At 39.5% G+C, this 23,636-nt stretch overlaps 1 protein-coding gene across 2 annotated transcripts in view; it reads left to right on the top strand.

Annotated features, from left to right (window-relative positions):
- The window catches only part of sntg2 (syntrophin, gamma 2), a 122,562-nt gene that overhangs the window by 76,631 nt on the left and 22,295 nt on the right, over positions 1 to 23,636 (top strand). Inside the window, exons 10-14 of one of the 2 annotated variants that reach the window (XM_063007234.1) lie at positions 1,447 to 1,576; positions 7,390 to 7,428; positions 17,969 to 18,085; positions 23,159 to 23,230; positions 23,412 to 23,621. In XM_063007234.1, coding sequence (XP_062863304.1) covers positions 1,447 to 1,576; positions 7,390 to 7,428; positions 17,969 to 18,085; positions 23,159 to 23,230; positions 23,412 to 23,621 — 568 coding nt within the window. The remainder of the gene's footprint in view (positions 1 to 1,446; positions 1,577 to 7,389; positions 7,429 to 17,968; positions 18,086 to 23,158; positions 23,231 to 23,411; positions 23,622 to 23,636) is intronic. The other variant, XM_063007235.1, reaches the window with a different exon arrangement.

Here is a 23,636-nt window from a genome sequence, read left to right as displayed (position 1 = left end):
TGAAAAAGGGTTCCGCTAAGGGCTGCACGCAGGTCGGAGGAGGCGTGAGTAGCAATATACCCACCTCAACTGCAATCAGGGATCCCCCAGCAGCGGAAGATAAAAATTGACTACGCTAAATTGGGAGAAAATGCATAAATAATATAGAATCAGCCATAACATTAAAACCACCTCCTGGTTTCTACACTCACTGTCCATTTTATCAGCTCCACTTACCATATAGAAGCACTTTGTAGTTCTACAATTACTGACTGTAGTACATCTGTTTCTCTACATACCTTTTTAGTCTGCTTTTACCCTGTTCTTCAATGGTCAGGACCACCACAGAGCAGGTATCATTTGGGTGGTGAATCATTCTCAGCACTGTAGTGACACTGCCATGGTGGTGGTGTGTTAGTGTGTGTTGTGCTGGTATGAGTGGATCAGACACAGCAGCACTGCTGGAGTTTCTAAATACAGTGTCCACTCACTGTCCACTCTATTAGACTCGCCTACCTAGTTGGTCCACCTTGTAGATGTAAAGTCAGAGATGATAGGTCATCTATTGCTGCTGTTTGAGTTGGTCATCTTCTAGACCTTCATCAGTGGTCACAGGTCGCTGCCCACAGGGCACTGTTGACTGGGTATTTTTGGTTGGTGGACTGGAGTCCAGCAGTGACAGTGAGGTGTTTAAAAACTCCAGCAGCGCTGCTGTGTCTGATCCACTCATACCAGCACAACACACACTAACACACCACCACCATGTCATTGTTACTGCAGTGCTGAGAATGATCCAACACCCAAATAATACCTGCTCTGTAGTGGTCCTGTGGGGGTCCTGACCATTGAAGAACAGGGTAAAAGCAGGTTAAAAAAAGTATGTAGAGAAATAGATGTCTACAGTCAGTAATTGTAGAATACAAAGTGCTTCTATATGGTAAGTGGAGCTGATAAAATGGACAGTGAGTGTATTTGAAATTGTCTAAAATTAGACAAAATCTTATTTAAAGCAATTTTAAAACCCACTGTCACCTTACTCAGATAATGACCCAGCATTCTTACACAAAACAAACAGAAACTTTCAATAAATACTGAATAAATCTGCTGAATTATTTTATCCTGTGTGATAAATGCTGTGTTGCTCTATAAAAACTGAATCAATCTCTTGAGAATGACATTTTTGTTTGAGAAATGATCTGCGTTTTGCTACTTATTTAATTATACATGCAATGTATGTACCACCCCGTTTAGATGTTGATGTATCAATAACAAAAGAAAAAGCTGGATTGTTCTTAAAAAGGCATTTGTATGGTATCCACACTCATTTATATGCCACATTATCATCTGCCTGTTTATGGCAGCTCAATTTGCAAGAAAGAACTGCTCTTCAGAGAGCAATGGATTTTTCTCTGCTTTACATTTACAAAAGACTCAATACCATTTTTTTTCTCTTTCTTGCCCAATCAGGTCGAACAGTTTTGAAGTATTTGCCTTAGATGGAGCGTGCACCAATGTTCTCCAGTTTTGCACTGCAGCAGAAAGCACAGATTGGCTTCAAGCAATATTCACTAATATCAATGATCTGACCCAGGAGAGTGTGAGTATCATGCATCATGCACAGCACTGATGAGTGGGTGAGCTCATATCATAGTTACTGTCTGGATTATTATTATTATTATTTTGCTGCCCTGAAAACATTAAAGCTACACACTAGAACTCAGCTGGTAAATCTACCTGAACAAGACAATTATCCCTAATGTTCGTTTTCCACTTCGCTGTCATGTGTGGCACAGGATAGTAGTGGAAAATTGTTGATTGTGGTGAAGAGCCAGTAAAAGCAGCCAATTATGTTGTTTGAGCTGACATATAGTAACAGGAAATATGAGTACCTGACAATAACAGGTACAATGACAGCTCAAAATTTCCTCATACAGATGTGCTTGTGAAACATTATATTGATGAGTGCTTATTCTGGGTAATAAAACTTGCTCATTTTCAGCATCCAAAAACATCCAAAAAGGTTTTTGATGAGGTTACAATCAAGTATTTAGTATACACAGACAAGGCATAACATTATGACCACTGACAGGTAAAGAGAATAACACTAATTATCTCTTCATCACGGCACCTGTTAGTGGGTGGGATATATTAGGCCGCAAGTGAACATTTTATCCTCAAAGTTGATGTGTTAGAAGCAGGAAAAATGGGCAAGTGTAAGGATTTGAGCGAGTTTGACAAGGGCCAAATTGTGATGGATAGACGACTGGGTCAGAGCATCTCCAAAACTGCAGCTCTTGTGGGGTGTTCCCGGTCTGCAGTGGTCAGTATCTATCAAAAGGGAGAATCAGTGGTAAACCAGCGACAGGGTCATGGGTACTGTAGCTCAAATTGCTGAAGAAGTTAATGCTGGTTCTGATAGAAAGGTGTCAGAATACACAGTGCATCACATGCACACATTGCGTATGGGGCTGCATAGCTGCAGACCAGTCAGGGTGCCCATGCTGACCCCCGTCCACCGCCGAAAGTGCATGTGAGCATCGGAACTGGTAATAATGTTATGCCTGATCTGTATACAGTCAAATTGTATACAGTCAAATTATTGCACTACAAACAGTTTATCTGCATAGGTACACACAACTCATCAACCACTACAGTTGCTCAGGGAGTGCCCCAAGGATCTGTCCTTAGACCCAAGTCCTTGGTTCCTTATTTCTCCAGTTTCACAGTATACCTGGAGGTGTACTTGTTAAACCTGTAGAAATGAAAAACCTTACCTAAATTTTTAACTCATCACTGTCATTTAAGCCACAGATCAAGTCTTTCACTAAGACTGCTTTGTATCACTTAAGCAACATTTCATGCCTTAGTGATGATGATGTCAAAATAATGGCAAATGCCTTGATTTTTCCAGCCTGGATTACAGCAACTCCCTTTTTTAGGGGTCTCTCTGTTAAACCACTAAACCGTCTACAAATCTTTCAAAATTCAGAAGCCAAAGTCCTTACTTTTACTAAATGTTCTGCTCAGATCATCCTCATCCGCTCGATGGTCACCAATATCCTACAGTATCAAAGGCAAGCACTTCATGGTCTGGCCCACCGATGATGATGTCAAAATGCTGGCAAATGCCTTGATTTTTCCTGCCTGGATTACTGCAACTCCCTTTTTAATGGTCTCCCGACTAAACTACTAAACCGCCTTTAATTTTTTAAAAATTCAGCAGCCAAAGTCCTTACTTTTACTAAGCGTCCTGCTCACATTTCCCCCATCAGTTGCACTGGTTACCAATAGCCTACATTATCAGGGACAATCACTTCATGGTCTGGCCCCTATATACCCTAATGAGCTCCTTCATTCTTACTATTCCTCCCACTCTCTTAGATACTCTGTAACTGGACTTCTGGTTGTCCAACGTACCAGACTTGCTTCAGCAGGCGGCAGGATTTTCAGTTTACTGCTTTCAAACTCCTTAACTCTCTTCATGACTGCTTTTCTATCTCTGCCTTCAAAGCTCAGCTAAATACTTTTCTTTTTATTGCTCACTATTGTCCTTCCTCCAAGTCTTAGTTATTGTTGATTAAAAAAGAAAATGTAAAAGTTCTTTAGTACATTTCATTGTATTGCCGATGTTGATATAGAAATTACAGTCAAGCTGGAAAATCTGCACAACCCTTTTACCTTCTCCATGTTTTTTTTACATTACAGACTCATTCTATGATAGATTGAGTTCTTTTTTGTCACAAAATCCTACACAAAATGTAAAATATCATGTACACACATGTGCACTCCTTAGTAAAAGGCACCTAGAGGACTCTCAAACCATGAGAAACAAGATTCTCTGGTCTGATGAAAACAAAACTTGAACTTAACTTTTTGGCCTGAATACCAAGCGTCAAGTCTGGAGGAAACCAGGCACCACTCATCACCTACAGTGAAGCATGGCGGTGGCAGCATCATAATGTGGGGATGTTTTTCAGCAGTGGGACCGGGGCAACTAGTCCTGATAGAGGAAAAGATGAATGCAGCTAAGTACACCGAGATCCTTGAAGCAAACTTGCTCCAGAGTGCTCTGGACCTCAGACTTGGGCGAAGGTTTACCTTCTAACATGACAACGACCCGAAGCACACAGCCAAGAGAACAAAGGAGTGGCTTCAGAGAAAGGCTGTGAATGTCTTTGAGTGGCCCAGCCAGAGCCCAGACCTGAATCCAATCAAACATCTGTGGAAGGAGCTGAAAATGGCTGTGTACCGATGCACCCCATCCAACCTGATGGTGCCTGCAAGGATATGCCAAAGAATGGGCAAAAATGTCCAGAAACAAGTGTGCCAAGCTCGTAGCTTCTTTCCCAAGATGCCTTGAAGCTGTAATTGCTGCCAAAGGTGCATCAACCAAGTATTAGGCTAAGGGTGTGTACAGATATGGAACCCCTAAATAAACCATTTTTGTCAGTAAAATAAAATTGCATATTTTCTAAACCCTGTTTTCACTTCGTAATTATTGGTGATGGTGTGCAGATGTTTGAGGCAAAAAAAGAACTCAGTCTATTATAGAATGAGTCTGTAACGTAATAAAGTGTGGAGAAGGTTAAAGCAGTGTGCAGATTTTCCGGCTTGACTGTACATGCTCGATTTTTACGCATCCTCGAAAATAATGTGGCTGGATTCGCCAAACACACCAATTAAAAAGGGTTTCTACATTCTATTAGTCATTATTCACACATTTAATTTAACCAGGTAGAATAAACACCAACAGTTTCACTAATGATATGCAGTCTTAATAATACAATTGTGTATAAACCCAATTTTCTACCTTGTTTACTCATCTTCGTATCCTTGTGCCAAATTCCCCTGTTGCAAGATTCAAAACAGAGCACTGAAATGGTAAAAGAATATTGCCTAATGATCTCATTTCCTGTGCTGTGTTTTAATTAGAGAGCTGATGATCTAGTGGGCCTTTTCTATAGCTGAGCTCAAACATGTTCTGATTTACTGCCACACAGCTGCCTGGCTTACACGCAATTACTACCATTACGTCAGCTAATTATGGATCCAGAGCTTGATTGCTAAATGTTCAATTAAGTCATGATTGTATGTGAGAGTGGCAAACGGAACTCTGACTTTTATTCTGGTGACCTATAACCCATAAATAGATTGAATGATGCTTTACTAGTCATTGGCAGTTTCAGGAGGTTGGCAGGCTGTTATTTAGTCAGCCTGACCAGAAGCTCTTTTTTGATGACGTCATTAAATGGAAAGCCAGCTTTGGCTGTGTTTCAGCTTCATCAATATGCTATCAGTCAATTCTGAACACTGATACTCACCAACCAAAAAACAAGGCCGGGTAAAGAGGAGGACTTGTAGTCACATATTTAAATCCTGATATCTCCTCTATGCTCTTGAGACTGTGCTGGGAGACACAGCAAACCTTATTAATTCTGGAGGAGCTGGACTACCTATGCAACCTGAACGAGCTGCAGGCATCGCCTCATGCTATCAGTAGTGATGAGAATACTAGTAAAATGCAAAACTAGAGAAGCATCAGTCAGGAAGGATATGTAGAGAGTATTTGTCTGTGGCCACCACCTGCAAAACCATTTCCTTTTTGGGGGTTGTCCTGCTGATGCCTCTCCAGTGCACCAGTTGTCACTTTTATTTGCACCAGTGCAGGTGAAATTGATTTATAATCGCGTATGCTTTCTGTATGGACAGGTTGATCAATGGAGTTTATTTGACTTTTGGTGTTAAAGCTGTTATGACTAAATATTCCCTTAATTCTTAAACAGTGTTTATACCTACAGTATATACAACTGCAACTCAGAAAAAGTTGGGACAGCATGGAAAATGCAAATAATTAAAAAAAAACACAGAGTTTCTTTACTTTGACTTTTATTTGATTGCAAACAGGATGATATTTTTATGTTTTTTCTAGTCAACTTCATTTCATTTTTTAATAAACATCCATTCCAGCATTTCAGGCCTGCAACACATTCCAAAAAAAACAGTAGCATTTACTACTTTGTAATGTTGCCATTCCTTTTCACCAGACTTAAAAGATGTTTTGGCACCGAGGAGACCAAGTGATTTAGTGTTTCAGCTTTTATTTTGTCCCATTCTTCCTGCAAACACGTCTTAAGATGTGCAACAGTACGGGGTCGTCGTTGTCGCATTTTTTGTTTCAAAATTCTCCACACATTCTCTATTGGGGACAGGTCAGGACTGCAGGCAGGCCAGTCCAGTACCCGTACCCTCTTCTTCCTCAGCCATGCCTTTGTAATGTGTGCAGCATGTGGTTTTGCATTGTCTTGTTGAAAAATGCATGGACGTCCCTGGAAAAGATGACGTCTTGAAGGCAGCATATGTTGCTCTAAGATCTCAATGTACTTTTCTGCATCAATGCTGCCATCACAGAAGTATAATTACCTTTGCTAAGGACACTGACACAGCCCCATACCATGACATGACAGACCCTGGCTTTTGGACTTGCTGATAACAGTCTGGATGGTCCTTTTTGTCTTTGGTCCGGAGCACATGGCATCCATTTTTTCCAAAAAAGACCTGGAATGCTGATTCATCTGACCACAATACACGTTTTCACTGTGTGATGGTTCATCCTAGATGCCTCAGAGCCCAGAGAGGTTAACGCCGCTTATGGACATGGTTAACATAAGGCTTCTTTTTTTGCTGCATTTGTGTATGTAACTCTGTATTGTAGTGCTTGACAAAGGTTTGCCAAAGTAATCTCTTGCCCATGTGGTTATATCAGCTATTGTTGAGTGGTGATTCTTGATGCAGTGTCGTCTGAGGGATCATAGATCACAGGCGTTCAGCTTAAGCTTGCACTCTTGGCCTTTACACACTAAAATTCTTCTCGATTCCTTGAATCATTTAATGATATTATGCACTGTAGAGGGAGAAATATGCAGGCCTGAAATGCAGAAATTGAGGTATATTAACAAATGAAATGAAGTTGAGCAGACAAAACATGAAATATCTCAGGTTCATCCTGTGTGCAATCAAATAAAAGTCAAAGTAAATGTAAGGAACACTGTGTTTTAATTTTTATTCTTAGTTTTTTATTTGCATTTTACATACTGTCCCAACTTTTTCTGATTTGGGGTTGTATTATTTTGTAAAATAGCCAAATGATAAGCCACTGCTACTTCCATACAACCTTTTCAGTCTCTTTAATTTTAAAAATAAATTAACTGCATTAAATTGTGAGGACATAATGACATGTAGTGTGCTGTCATGGTATATTCTGAATTTCAGTCAAAGTAGTACATAATAAAGATATTTCTGCCATTTAAAAAAATACTATTACTTACAATGACTATTTAGTTTATTTCATTTCAAACGCAAAGCAATGCACAAATGAGATGCACTATTTATTTTTTTATTATTTTATTTTAGATAAAACAAGAAAACAAGTACTATTCTCCTGATGAGCAGGTATGTCTTTGTTTTTTAATTGTTATCATACTTGTCATTATTGTCACCATTTTTAAATGTTCATACACTGCCTGGCCAAAAAAAAGGTCACACACTGTAATATTTGGTTGGACCACCTTTAGCTTTGATTACGGCACGCATTCGCTGTGGCATCGTTTCCACAAGCTTCTGCAATGTCACAACATTTATTCCTGTCCAGAGTTGCATTAATTTTTCCCCAAGATCTTGTATTGATGATGGGAGATTTGGACCACTGCGCAAAGTCTTCTCCAGCACATCCCAAAGATTCTCAATGGGGTTCAGGTCTGGACTCTGTGGTGGCCTCATGCTCCCTGAACCACTCTTTCACAATTTGAGCCTGATGAATCCTGGCATTGTCATCTTGGAATATGCCCGTGCCATCAGGGAAGAAAAAATCCATTGATGGAATAACCTGGTCGTTCAGTATATTCAGGTAGTCAACTGACCTCATTCTTTGGGCACATAACGTTGCTGAACCTAGACCTGACCAACTGCAGCAACCCCAGATCATAGCACTGCCCCCACAGGCTTGTACGGTAGGCACTCGGCATGATGGGTGCATCACTTCAGCCGCCTCTCTTCTTTCCCTGATGTGCCCATCACTCTGGAACAGGGTAAATCTGGACTCATCAGACCACATGACCTTCTTCCATTGCTCCAGAGTCCAATATTTATTCTCCCTAGCACATTGAAGCTGTTTTAGCTGGTTAGCCTCACTGACAAGTGGTTTTCTTAAGGCTACACAGCTGTTTAGTCCTAATCCCTTGAGTTCCCTTCGCATTGTGCGTGTGGAAATGCTCTTACTTTCACTATTAAACATATCCCTGAGTTCTACTGTAGTTTTTCTACTATTTGATTTCACCAAACGTTTAAGTGATCGCCGATCACCATCATTTAAGATTTTTTTCTGACCACATTCCTTCCTCGAAGATGATGTTTCCCCACTGTCCTTCCACTTTTTAATAATGCGTTGGACAGTTCTTAACCCGATTTTAGTAGTTTCAGCAATCTCCTTAGATGTTTTCTCTGCTTGATGCATGCCAATAATTTGACCTTTCTGAAACAGATTAACATCTTTTCCACGACCACAGGATGTGTCTTTCGACATGGTTGTTTAACAAATGAGAAGCTACTCACTGCATCAGTTAGGGTTAAATAACTTGTTGCCAGCTAAAACATAATCACCCATGCAGTAATTATCCAATGGGAGGCTCTTACCTATTTGCTTAGTTAAATCCAGGTGGTGACCTTTTTTTTGGCCAGGCAGTGTGTATTAGTGTGCATGAATGTACAAAGCAAAAATGAATGTATGAATAGCAAATGTGTTCCTTTCATGTGTGTTCAGTGCTGTTATGTGTTAAGTTCTGTTAATATGTGTTTAGTGCTGTTATTATGTGCCCAGTGCTGTTATGTGTTTAGTTCTGTTAATATTATTATGCACCTGCCGAGCCCATTTTAGCCTGCAGACGTCATGGAGGTGCAGATTAACTGAAACTGTCTTTCTCTTTAATTTGCACTTTAAAAACATTCTGCGCCTGATGAAGCGTGGTTCACTTTAGCTGAGGGTGCCCCTTTATAAGTGACTCGGTGCTGGTTCTTATCTTGTCACCTGCTTGTTTGTATGTCTCTTTCTATTTGCCAGACCTTTGCCGGACTGTTGGACTCGATGACTCGCGTGGGCTGTTGTTTTTTTTGTTTTTTTCTCTCCTTACATTCCACTGGTTAGATCAAGTTTTGTGTTTATCTCCAGTTTTAGTCCTTGCTTCTTTAGTCCTTGCTGTTCTACCTTGGTCAAGTATGTCACAGTTACTGGTTATCCTACAGATTTATTCCTTGTAACATCTTGCAGGTGTGTGGGTACACCTGGTGCCCCCCTCACAGGACACCCACAAGCACATAACTATTATTATTATTCATTGTTTGCATTCTGTTTTAACCATTAGTAAGGAGCACTTACCTAAACTGCTAAAAATACTTCTGAATTGTGCCACTGTTCATGAATTAATTTATTTTTTTGGAGTTTTCCTCCAAATTTAGTCGTATCCAATTACCCGATTGCATTATGCTTGCTCTCTACCAATGCTGACCGAGACTGACACACGACCTCTCCAACACACGTGCAGTAGCCAACAGCATCTTTTCACCTGCACGAGGAAAGTACATATGCAGATAAGCTTTGTGTACGGAGAGCCACACCCTGTCCACATTATTCCTCGCATAATTGCATCCGTTATGAGGTCTCTATCCGGCTTCCCACCCTGTATTAACAACAGGCCAGTCTGACGAGTTCGAAATGTCAGCTCTGGTGTGCTAGCGTGTTTTAACGCTGCACCACCTGAGCGGCCCCACTGCTCATGCATTTTCATTCATAGAGCAAAATTATTTGTGCAACATCATAGAAGGTGAGTAATAAATAATCAATAATTAAACAAATAATCAATAAATTATTCACATTATTAAACTACCCCAACAGCAGCCATAGTACTTTACCCCCCCCCCAAGCTTCACATTTTCTAGAGCTGTTAATCTTGTAATCAATGAAAAACTTGATGGTGAGAAGTTGTTCATGGGTTGAATTAGCAAATATATTTAGGAAATTAATGTGATGATCATAATTAGGATTATCAATCTTGATAAATCAACTAATTATGCTACTATTAGATATTTACTAAATTATTTGTTTGCCTGCTATTTGTATTGTAATGAAGTCTATTTTTGTCCCAACAGGCAGCGCTTGAACAGGCACAGGTTTACCAGTACAGGTTCAGGAACACATACACACACCCATTCACCTATAGGGCAATTCAGTGTCTCCAGTTAACCTGACTGCATGTTTTTGGACTGTGGGAGGAAACCGGAGCTCCCAGAGGAAACCCACACAGACACGGAGAGAACAGGCAAACTCCTCACAGAACGGACCTGGATCGCCCCACCTGGGGATCGAACCCAAGACCTTCTTGTTGTGAGGCCACAATGCTACCCACTTAACCACCATACCGCCTGTTCAGGAATACAAAGTTAAAAAACATTTGTATATCTCACATACAATAACCACCTAAAAACTGAGATTATGGTAAACCTTATTCATTAGAAAGGAGGGCACAACTGGTAATAAAGCATAAAAAGGCAATATTAACAAGCATATGTGCACACACTCAAGTTTAAGTTAACTTTTGCTAATAGTTTATCACCCAAGGATATAGAAAAACCCTCCACCAATCATAGCCAGCCCTGATACCAGGTGAGTCAAAATTATGTTCACACTAATGGAACTGTTCCCCGCGAAATGTGTGTCCGGGCTGGTACTGTTGCTCTCTGTTTTTTGTGTGTTGAACATGATGGCGAACAGGTTGAGACTGTCCTGTAAATCATCTTACACATATTAAGTACACTGATCAGCCATAAAATTAAAACCATCTCCTTGTTTCTGCACTCACTGTCCATTTTATCAGCTCCACTTATCAAATAGAAGCACTTTGAAGTTCTACAATTACTGACTGTAGTCCATCTGTTTCTCTACATATCTACATATCTTTTTATCCTGCTTTCACCCTGTTCTTTAATGGTCAGGACCCCCACAGAGCAAGTATTATTTGGGTGTTGGATCATTCTCAGCACTGCAGTGACACTGACATGGTGGTGGTGTGTTAGTGTGTGTTGTGCTGGTATGAGTGGATAAGACACAGCAGCGCTGCTGGAGTTTTTAAATAACGTGTCCACTCACTGTCCACTTTATTAGACACTCCTACCTAGTTGGTCCACCTTGTAGATCACTCATCTATTGCTGCTGTTTGAGTTGGTCATCTTCTAGACCTTCATCAGTGGTCACAGGACGCTGCCCACGGGGCGCTGTTGGCTGGATATTTTTGGTTGGTGGACTATTCTCAGTCCAGCAGTGACAGTGAGGTGTTTAAAAACTCCAGCAGCGCTGCTGTGTCTGATCCACTCATACTAGCACAACACACACTAACACACCACCACCATGTCAGTGTCACTGCAGTGCTGAGAGTGATCCACCACCCAAATAATACCTACTCTGTAGTGGTCCTGGGAAAGTCCTGACCATTGAAGAACAGCATGAAAGAGGGCTAACAAAGCATGCAGAGAAACAGATGGACTACAGTCAGTAATTGTAGAACTACAAAGTGCTTCTATATGGTAAGTGGAGCTGATAAAATGGACAATATGCAGAAACAAGGAGGTGGTTTTACTGTTATGGCTGATTTGTGTATGTTTTGTGAATAAATGGTTTCTGTCATTCAAGTGTTAACATAATTTTGACTCACCCGGTATTTAGGCTACTTAGCATCTTCTAAAAAAGAAAATGATGTTAGCAAGGTCAATCATTTCTCTAGCATATTGGCTAACTAAAAATAGAAAATACTTGAGTATATTTGTCTTACTTTAAATCAATCAGAATAAAATTAACGAACACAAAATCCAAATATCATGAATCTAAAGCATGAAACATGAATCTAAAGCCCAAGCAAAAAGTAATAAATAAATAAAGTCCTGTCAGTTGATTGCCAGCACAGAAGAACTCAAAACCCTAAAGAAAAAAAGGCTCCCAAGAGAAAACAGCAACCAACATGCAGCAGCAGCTAAAGCAGCTCAGACCTTATTACAAAAGTCAATGTCTAAGAAATGTAAAACAACATCCTGATATGCCACAGGCTATTTGGAAACAAGTGCTGTGGACTATAGATAAATGTATTAAAATATTGGGCCACAATTGCCAAAACTACGTTTGGAGAAAAAAAAAAAATACAAGCCCCTGAAGCAAAGAAGCAAAGCTGGGTTCCCAAAAGGACGTCAAAACAACAGCAGCGGCTAAAGCATCCCTTACTGCTGCCTAATGGATTTGGATGGTGACATATCACAAAGAATAACTGGATCACAGTGTGTTTGACCCAGCATAGTAGTAAACACACTTTACATGCCACTACCATAAGCACAGAAGTTTAAATTGTGGAGACCGAATTGATCAGACATCAACACAACAAACACAGTTCTGCATTCAGTTTAAATTGGCTCAGATAGCCTAGACTATTAACAGATGCAGAAGGTAAGCAGGATGTGCACTTGACTGTAGGCATTCCATTGGATATACACAGATCAGCCATTAAACATTAAAACCACCTCCTTGTTTCTACACTCACTGTCCATTTTATTAGCTCCATTTACCATATAGAAGCACTTTGTAGTTCTACAATTACTGACTAGTCCATCTGTTTCTCTGCATGCTTTGTTAGCCCCCTTTCATGCTGTTCTTCAATGGTCAGGACCCCCACAGGACCACCACAGAGCAGGTATTATTTAGGCGTTGGATCATTCTCAGCACTGCAGTGACACTGACATGGTGGTGGTGTGTTAGTGTGTGTTGTACTGGTATGAGTGGATAAGACACAGCAATGCTGCTGCAGTTTTTAAACACCTCACTGTCACTGCTAGACTGAGAATAGACCATCAACTAAATATATCCGGTCAACAGGGTCCCGTGGGCAACATCCTGTGACCACTGATGAAGGTCTATAAGATGACCAACTTAAACAGCAGCAATAGATGAGCGATCATCTCTGACTTTACATCTACAAGGTGGACCAACTAGGTAGGAGTGTCTAATAAAGTGGACAGTGAGTGGACATGGTATTTAAAAACTCCAGCAGCTCTGCTGTGTCTGATCCACTCATACCAGCACAACACACACTAACACACCACCACCATGTCAGTGTCACTGCAGTGCTGAGAATGATCCAAACACCTAAATAATACCTGCTCTGTGGTCATCCTGTGGTGGTCCTGACCATTAAAGAACAGGGTGAAAGCAGGCTAAAAAGGTATGTAGAGAAACAGATGGACTACAGTCAGTAATATTAGAACTACAAAATGCTTCTATATGGTAAGTGGAGCTGATAAAATGAACAGTGAGTGTAGAAACAAGGAGGTGGTTTTAATGTTATGGCTGATAAGTGTAAGTACCTCACTTTATATGTTTCAACTGGAAACTAATTATCTAATCCAACCATCAACCCAGTAATCAAGGGGAAACTGGATGCCAAGGCATGATCTGAAAGAGAACAAAAACTCCCAGTAAGTGCTAGTATACTGACCTGAAAGGCAAAACAGAATCACCGTATGACAGTTAAAGACCTGCAGAAAGGTTTAAGTGGTGGGACACCTTTATTCTGTGTAGTGTTGCTTGCACACACATGATCTGCATGGAATCATCAAAAGAAACCTTACCTGTAACCTCATCACAAAAGTCAGTGTCTGAAGAATTGGGAACTACTGCCTTGGTCTGAGAAAATATGTTTACTGGCCACAGTCACCAAAAGTTTGACTGAAGAAACAAGGAACAGCATGGGGATGAAGTTACACTGCTCACAAAATGGGAACATTTAACCATCACAGTATGACACCGAGTCCATTAAACTTCAGAGATTAATGTGGCCCGTTAGGAAGCATAAGCGATTATAAATCAATTTCACCTGCTTTGGTTCAAATTAAAGCAACAACAGGGGCACTGGAGAGGCAACAGCAAGACATCCCCCAAAAAGGAAATGGTTTTCCAGGTGACAGTCTTCAGACAATTACTCTCTCTCTCTCTTTATCCTTCCTGACGTTCTCTTGTTTTAAATTCTGCTAGTGCTCGTCACTACTGGTTGCAGGCGATATCTTCAACCTGTTGCACAAACCTCAACATGATAGCCAACGGTACCCTGACTGTTGTTAGGTAACGGGAACAAATCCTCAGAGCCATGGTCAGACCTTACACTGTTACAGTGGGTCCTGCATTATTCCTGGTGCAGGACAGTGCCCTGCCTCATGTGGCCAGAGTGTGTAGGCAGTTCCTGGATCATAAAGGCATTGATGCAATTGACTGTTGTTACCCAGACCTGAATCCAATCCTCATGGTTGTTATGTATCAGTGCATCAGACACTGCCAAGTAGTGCCACAGACTACCCAGGAGCTAACTGATGCCCCGATACAGGTTTGGGAGAAGATCCCCTGGGACACCATCCATCAGAAGCATGCCCAGATGTTGTTAGAAGTGCTTACAGGCATGTGGAGGATGTACACACTCCTAAATCATATTATTGTTGCTGTGATGAATTAGATGCAAATGTATTTGCCTGTGATTTCAATGTTTTTACTATGATTTTGAATCCAGGCCTCAATGGTTTTGGTTACCATCGACCGTTATTACGTAATTTTGTTCTCAACAAATTACACAACTAATACTAGAAAGATTTTCAACTTGAATCGTTCATTCATTTACATATTTTGTGTGATTTATGTGTTCTATTCCTTTTTGAGCAGTTTATTATGTTTGGAGTTGTGTGGCAGCAATACCTTTAAACATGTTTTTTTGAAATAACAGCAAATTCTGGAATAAAAAGTGACCTCCAAGCAAGTGAAGCTATCAAAAGCTGGCTTTAGCACTTAAAAAAAACACGCTCAAGCATTTTGAAAAGCACTTATAGTCTTTTGAGTTTGAACATTTGTGGGTAGATCTTAAACACACTGTGTGTGCATAACATATTTGCAAAATGCGACAAGTACTACTGAGGCACCAGCTGTAGCTCCACACCTGCATGAACTGAATATGAACCCAATTTGCAGAATGATTAACCAATGTAGAGCAATACTGTGGCTAAAAACATAGTGGCAAACTGCTCAGAGTGCCAGTGACAACCCAGTTCTCAGAAAAAAAGTAAAGAAAGAAAACTCTGGGGACGGCAATGCACCAGCATGGGTCCAAACATGGGGCCTGTTTCATGCCACCTCTGGGGCAACTCGCTCATCCCCTCAAATCCACTTAATATTAAGTTGGCCAAGTGTGTCCAACTTTTTTTTCCTGCTTTCACTCTGTTCTTTAATGGTCAGGACCCACACAGGACCCCCACAGAGCAGGTATTATTTAGGTGGTGGATCATTCTCAGCACTGCAGTGACACTGACATGGTGGTGGTGTGTTAGTGTGTGTTGTGCTTGTATGAGTGGATCAGACACAGCAGCATTGCTGGAGTTTTCAAATACTGTGTCCACTCACTGTCCACTCTATTAGACACTTCAACCTAGTTGTTCCACGTTGTAGATGTAAAGTCAGGGACGATCGCTCATCTATTGCTGCCGTTTGAGTTGATCATCTTTGAGACCTTCATCAGTGGTCACAGGATGCTGCCCACGGGGCGCTGTTGGCTGGATATTTTTGGTTGGTGGACTATTCTTAGTCCAGCAGTGACAGTGAGGTGTTTAAAAACTCTGCTTTGTCTGATCCACTCATACCAGCACAACACACACTAACACACCACCACCATGTCAGTGTCACTGCAGTGCTGAGAATGACCCACCACCCAAATAATACCTGCTCTGTAGTGGTCCTGGGAGAGTCCTGACTATTGAAGAACAACATGAAAGGGGGCTAACAAAGCATGCAGAGAAACAGATGGACTACAGTCAGTAATTGTAGAACTACAAAGTGCTTCTATATGGTAAGTGGAGCTGATAAAATGGACAGTGAGTGTAGAAACAAGGAGGTGGTCATAATGTTATGTCTGATCGGTGTATTTACTGTGTGTATGTTGACACCTTAAATTTGTTTAAATGTTGTTAGCCTGAAAATATAACGTTTTTATGGATTTGTTGGAAATGTATAATCCTGTTTAAATACTGAAAACATTAAAAGCTTTAAAAATAAGTGTTAATACAAGATTAGATTCTTGCAAGTATATATAATGAATGGCAGATCCATTGGAATAAGCTTTTTTGTTACAATTTCAATACTATTTCTCTGTCAGTCATTGTACTCAGCATGTGACCTGTTTTATGGGTCTGCATTTGCAGGCTTATTTTAATAAAGGCAGCCTGGGGAAAAAAACATTTTTATTTTGGTAAGGGTAATTGTGTGTACGCCTTCCCAGGAATCACTTACTGCCATGCAGTAACACACCTCGTACAGGCTGCCAATCCATCTTGGGGCCTCAACCATTCCCCCATCAGACATAGACAATCATGTCTGTATTTCGACATCCAACTAGCAGATAGCACCACTGTGGATTTCATCCATGTATCCCAGCAGTAGTGGGCTAGCGTAATTTATTGCTGCACCATCATAGCGCCGGTGTATAATACTACTTATATTATTGAAAATAAGTTATATGGTTCCAACTTTGTGACACCAGTTTAGGAAATGTTCCAGCATGTATGTGTGCCTGGCACAAAGTCCATCTAAACAGTGTGATGACTGCATAGAACCCCGACATTATTGAAATTGAAATGTTGATTGCTAGCCTGACTTTTATCTATCTTCATTTGTTAGTGCCTGGCTTCACAAATGCACTTTTGAATAGACATACAATTCTTACAGACACACTCTCTATCTCATAAAATGTCTTCCCAGATGAATGGAGGATGGTGTGGGAACAAAGTGTGTGGACAACTCAATATTAATTCATATGTTTTGGGATGGAAATTGTTATCTTTAACAGTACTACAGTGGTACCTTGTAACTCACCGTCCCCTAAACTCAAAATCTTTAAAACTCAATACCCTTCTTCGGGAAATTTGTACCCTTAGACTTAATGTTTCCCTTAAACTCAACATGTTCAGTTTGTTTAAAAACGTATTTATTTAATTTCAAATTAACAATGAACAGTTGCTTTTTTCAGCACTTGGCTTGAGCGGTGCGGTAATATGTCATCAAAGTGTGCATATGAGACGAATCTGCATTTGTGTGGAATAACCATCAGATTCACTCTGAAAGCGTTCACATATCTGTGTTTAGCTGGATTTTCCTCACTGTTTCACTTTTAAATTTGTGTTACAGCTCGAGGTTCTGAGAAATTGTAAGAATCAGCTTTTCATTTCAGTGTTTCTATATTATACTTGTGTTATTTTTTGTGTAAGTGTCAAAAACAACCCCATTATTTTACATATGCATAAAATATATGCAAGTCCACGGGACCATGGAACGCATTAACAGGTTTCCCATACATCCTTATGGGAAAAAATACCTTGAAACGCAATGCCTTTTAAACACAGCACCAGTCCCAGAACCAATTGACGTTGAGTTTCAAGGTACAACTGTATATGTATTTTTAAACAGGGTCCTTGTCTGGTGTCCACATACTTTTGGCCATATAGTGTTTCTATAAAAAAGTGTACATGTTTATACCCATTGGACTTGTTCCTAAAGCCTACCTTGCTAAGTTTTTATGTTAGGACAAAAATACTGTTATGCGTTATTGGCATTAAAATCTAGACTGTTTAGGGTGAAAGGGATGTGATGTGCCTATTTTAAAAAAAAAATCACGTTTAGTTTAATTGACACAATTATGTGAGCTTCTGTATCTTTAATATACATTGCAGATTTGATGTGATGTTGCATATTCACTCAATAGAAACCCAGATTGCTGGTTTAGAAAAATTAATGTGTTTTCAGTGCACTGGTGTGAAAAATCCTCTCTGCAGTTTGAGGGCAATCGATTTTCAGCTTTGCGAATGTTTCTCTGCACAGATCATCCATATGGGTTGGGTGTGTGAGCACCTTCACAGAAGGGAAGCCAACCAGGTTCAAAGCTACAAGTTTCTGGCATTGAAAGGCTCCTCACTCTACATTCTCGGAGGCCCTCCTGTAAGTCCATAACTATAAGATAACACTAAAAACACATTCTGCAACAATTATAAATCATGAAGTGCATCCAAGGACACACTTTTAAATCGTGGGAACAGGCCAGTCAATCATGTGCTTGGCTACATTTCTTCCATAAACATCTTCAGGCGATATGGGGCTTTTGCGGATGTCAGCGCATCCTTCATAGTCATATATAATGAATCCATTAGTTTTAATGGATTGTGCTGAGAAAAAGCCATTACCACCACTCATAATAGGACATAACTTATGTGTGACAAATGTTTTATCATTGCCTTTTTCAGTTGAAATGCAGCATGATGTTGCTTTTTTTATCTATTTTAGGATTTGAACTTTCCCCTTTGAAACTGAATCTACTATTCCGTTAAATTTGTTTAAATTTTTTTAACATAACTACATTTATGACACTGTTTAATGGTATATACAAATACGAAGAAGAACTGAGAGTATGAATTTGTTTAAATTAAAAACTGCACAAAAAAAATTCATATTTTACCTTACCTCAAATATGCTGCAGCAGCAGCAAATCTCCAAACTGCCATTTATGTGCCGTTACTTGGGTTGCCAGATTGCTACAGTATCAAAACATATTTCAAAATCCGCCAAAATCCATGAAAAACGGTGGAGACTTATGAAAAACATTATACTAATTAACTGCTGATATCTTACAGTAATATCTTACTGTAATATGTGATATCTTTGGTAATCCAAGTGCTGGGTTGAGAAAATAACCTAACATTTGGGTTATTTGAGTGAGAAATAACCCAGCAAGGTAACCCAACTGCCTCAACCCAGTGTTTGGGGTAGAAAAAACAACCCAGCATGTGTATAAAATGCTTTAAATGTAAAATGCAAATAAAATGCTCAGTCATTTACAAGGAAGGATGAGCTGAGGTTTGACACTTTGTAAAAAAACAGGTCAAGGACATAGTCCAATAGTTTAACAACAATGCTTTTCAACACACAATTGCAAGTAATGTAAGCATTTAAGCATCTAAATTTCGTAACATAATTAAAGGATTTACAGAATTGGGAGAAATCTCTGTGTGTAAAGGGCAGGGCCAAAAACTAATATTGAATTCAGAGTCATTGTTTTGTAATTAATAAAACCATATGGGATTGATAATATTTTTTATTTAATTTATTTATAATTTCAAAAACAAATGACATCACTTTTCTACATAGTTACCTCCCGATGCATTTTTTTCAGAGTCGTACCAACTTTTTAATGCCATCAGCAAAAAATTTTTCTGGTTGAGCGCGTAGCCACTGATGCACCACTGCTCTCACATCATCATCACATGAAAATCTTCTTCCCCTTAAAGCTTTTTAAGCATCCAGAAAGGTGGAAATCAGATGGTGCTAAATCCGGTTTTAAAAGTTTAAAAAGTATCCACACAGTATTATACCAAAAGTCTAGGTGGTCATTAAGATGTTTTTTTTTTTTTAATGGTGAGACAAGCCTTTTGTTCTTTTGAATCAACAGTGGTTTGCACCTTGCCACCCTCCTATAGATGGCATTTTTGCCATTGTGTACACTGTGTACAAGTTACCATATTGTGGAATTATGTGCATTGACCTTAACTGAAGCAAGTGAGGCCTGCAGTTCTTTGATGTTTATTGAGGTTCTTGGTAAACTTTTGAAGGCCAGTTACTCCTGAGAAGGTTCACCACTGTTCCATGTTTTCTCCATTTGTGCATAATGGCTGTCACTGTGGTTCACTGGAGTCCTATAGCCCTAGAAATTACTTTGTAACTATTTCCAGACTGATAAATTTAATTGACTTTGTAGTACATCTGTATTTGAATCTCTTTGAAGTGCAAGACCTTCTTGCCTTCTGCAAGACAGGTTCTATTTTATTGATGCTTTGGTTATGGCAGATCTGGCAGTAATCATGCCTGGTTGTAGCAGGTAAAATTCAACTCAACTGTAACCCAATTGTATTTGGTTAACTGATTGATTTAGTAGTTGAGATGGCAATTACTTTTTCACATTGGGCCAGGAAGGGCTAGACAGCATTTTCCTTTAATAAATGAAATCATCAGTTAAAAATATTTTGCATTTACATTGATTATCTTTGCTTAATATTAAAAGTAGTTTGATTACTTGAAACATTTAAGTGTGACAAATGTGCAAAAATAAAAGATGTTGGGAAGGGGGTCAACACTTTATACAATTACATTATTTTATTACCAACAGTAAGTGCTGCAAACCACTTTTTTTATTCTAAAAAATCATGTGTTTTCAATGCAATGTCTGAGGCTACCAAAAAGTGTATCTTTGCAGAAATTCCTCTGTTCTCCCTTCATTTCTGTTGACTGTAACCTGTTTTAATACTATTTAATAATTGCAGTTTAATTAATTAATGCAGATTTAATGTAAATGAAGGAAATGTAATGATATGTAAATGTGCCGCAAGCACCTGAAGTGATTCATCAAGTGTGCTCAAATCACTGCTTATTTTGGTGTTGTTATGAATTTTTTATGAATTAAACATGCAGGAGCAACAATGCTGATTTTTCACTATTTGTTGTCTATTTAATTCTTTGGAGGACTGATTAACATCTGAGTTTTTAGTAGTGCCTTTGTAGGCTTTCTTCCAAAGTTGTCTAAAATTGGTTTTGGTTGGGACATAATTAATACTATAAAATAGTTCTATCATCTATAAGCTAGAGTCTGTATTAGAAATGGATTAACCAGTTTTTTTGTACTACATCTAAATCATAAATCTGGAGTATTTACAATAAATTGTTACATAATTGTTTCAGCTCTCTGGGTCACATAGGATAGAGTAGCCTAGCTGGTAGAGCTTTGGGCTATCAATCTGAAGATTCACAGTTCAAATCCAGCCTCTGCCAGCAGCCACTGTTGGGTCTTTGAGCAAGGCCCTTAACACTGTCTGCTCCAAGAGTGTCGTGCAATGGCTGACCCTGTGCTCTGACCCCAGCTTCCAAACAAACTGGGATACGCAGACAAATAATAACATTGTACTGTACATGTGCATATGTATATATGACAAATAAAGGCATTCTTCATTCATATGGAATGGGATTTCATTGATAGAGTAATTTTGGTTTTCATTCCATATATATCAGTTTCATTCCACATATATCGATTTTCATTCCATATAAATCAGTTTCATTCCATATATATTGGTTTTTATTCCATATATATCAGTTTCATTCCATGTATGTATATATGTATATAGTATATATATATATATATATATACAGGGGTTGGACAAAATAACTGAAACACCTGGTTTTAGACCACAATAATTTATTAGTATGGTGTAGGGCCTCCTTTTGCGGCCAATACAGCGTCAATTCGTCTTGGAAATGACATATACAAGTCCTGCACAGTGGTCAGAGGGATTTTAAGCCATCCTTCTTGCAGGATAGTGGCCAGGTCACTACGTGATGCTGGTGGAGGAAAACGTTTCCTGACTCGCTTCTCCAAAACACCCCAAAGTGGCTCAATAATATTTAGATCTGGTGACTGTGCAGGCCATGGGAGATGTTCAACTTCACTTTCATGTTCATCAAACCAATCTTTCACCAGTCTTGCTGTGTGTATTGGTGCATTGTCATCCTGATACACGGCACCGCCATTGGATGCACATGGTCCTCCAGAATGGTTCGGTAGTCCTTGGCAGTGACGCGCCCATCTAGCACAAGTATTGGACCAAGGGAATGCCATGATATGGCAGCCCAAACCATCACTGATCCACCCCCATGCTTCACTCTGGGCATGCAACAGTCTGGGTGGTACGCTTCTTTGGGGCTTCTCCATACCGTAACTCTCCCGGATGTGGGGAAAACAGTAAAGGTGGACTCATCAGAGAACAATACATGTTTCACATTGTCCACAGCCCAAGATTTGCGCTCCTTGCACCATTGAAACCGACGTTTGGCATTGGCACGAGTGACCAAAGGTTTGGCTATAGCAGCCCGGCCGTGTATATTGACCCTGTGGAGCTCCCGACGGACAGTTCTGGTGGAAACAGGAGAGTTGAGGTGCACATTTAATTCTGCCGTGATTTGGGCAGCCGTGGTTTTATGTTTTTTGGATACAATCCGGGTTAGCACCCGAACATCCCTTTCAGACAGCTTCCTCTTGCATCCACAGTTAATCCTGTTGGATGTGGTTTGTCCTTCTTGGTGGTATGCTGACATTACCCTGGATACCGTGGCTCTTGATACATCACAAAGACTTGCTGTCTTGGTCACAGATGCGCCAGCAAGACGTGCACCAACAATTTGTCCTCTTTTGAACTCTGGTATGTCACCCATAATGTTGTGTGCATTGCAATATTTTGAGCAAAACTGTGCTCTTACCCTGCTAATTGAACCTTCACACTCTGCTCTTACTGGTGCAATGTGCAATTAATGAAGATTGGCCACCAGACTGGTTCAATTTAGCCATGAAACCTACCACACTAAAATGACAGGTGTTTCAGTTATTTTGTCCAACCCCTGTATATATATATATATATATATATATATATATATATATATATATATATATATATATATATATATGTTCATTCCATATATATATTAGTTTTATTCCATATATATTGGTTTTCATTCCATATATATCAGTTTCATTCCACATATATCAGTTTCATTCAATATACGTATATCAGTTTCATTTCATATATATCAGTTTCATTCCATATATATCAGTTTCATTCCATATATATTATTTTCATTCCATATATATCAGTTTCATTTCATATACTGTATATCAGGTTTCATTCCATATATATCAGTTTCATTTCATATATATCTATAACGGTTTTCATTCCATATATATCGAGTTTCATTCTATAAGAACACATATATATATACATATATATATATATATACATATACTGTATATATATATATATATATATATATATATATATGGAGATTTGTATACATTTAGAAATTCAAATGCAAATTTCTGAACATTGCTAGGCTTTACTGTACTGTGAAGAAGTGCAGAATTGTGTAAGAATTATAAACTAGATCTCACCACATGGTCACAGCTTATTTTTTTCATTTCAGGCCGGAGCGTCAGACTGGGCTCAGGCTGAGACCACATTTAACCTCTGTGAGGTTCTTTTTAAAGTTCATAAGGTACAGCTTCTGTGTTTATTATCCGCATTTTATAGCACTGTCTGTGTACTCTAGGCTAATGAGCATTCTGCTTCTAAGCAACAGAGTCAGTGTAAATTAGTACAGTATTGTATTGTACTGTATAATATTAAAACTTCATACGTTGTACCAGTCTCAGTCAGGCATGTGTTCTTTTGTGTAGCTGTGGATAGCGGAGGACTGCTGGATCCAGCCAAAGCTGTGTGTGGGCCTGCAGAAAGACTGTGATCTGCAGGACAGTGATGGGTTCAGCTTCAGCGTGCTGGTGGGCCATGGGCAGAGCTACTGTTTCAGAGTTGAGCTGGGCACAGAGGTTGCACTCTGGGAAAGGGCCTTTCAGAGAGCTGTTTTCATGGAGGTGCAGAGAGTGGAGGTGGGTACACTTCTT

This window comes from Trichomycterus rosablanca, chromosome 13, assembly GCF_030014385.1.
Source record: "Trichomycterus rosablanca isolate fTriRos1 chromosome 13, fTriRos1.hap1, whole genome shotgun sequence".
Taxonomy (NCBI): Eukaryota; Metazoa; Chordata; class Actinopteri; order Siluriformes; family Trichomycteridae; genus Trichomycterus; species Trichomycterus rosablanca.
The sequence above is the reverse complement of the archived record's forward strand: the minus strand, read 5'-3'. Positions and strand labels throughout refer to the sequence as shown.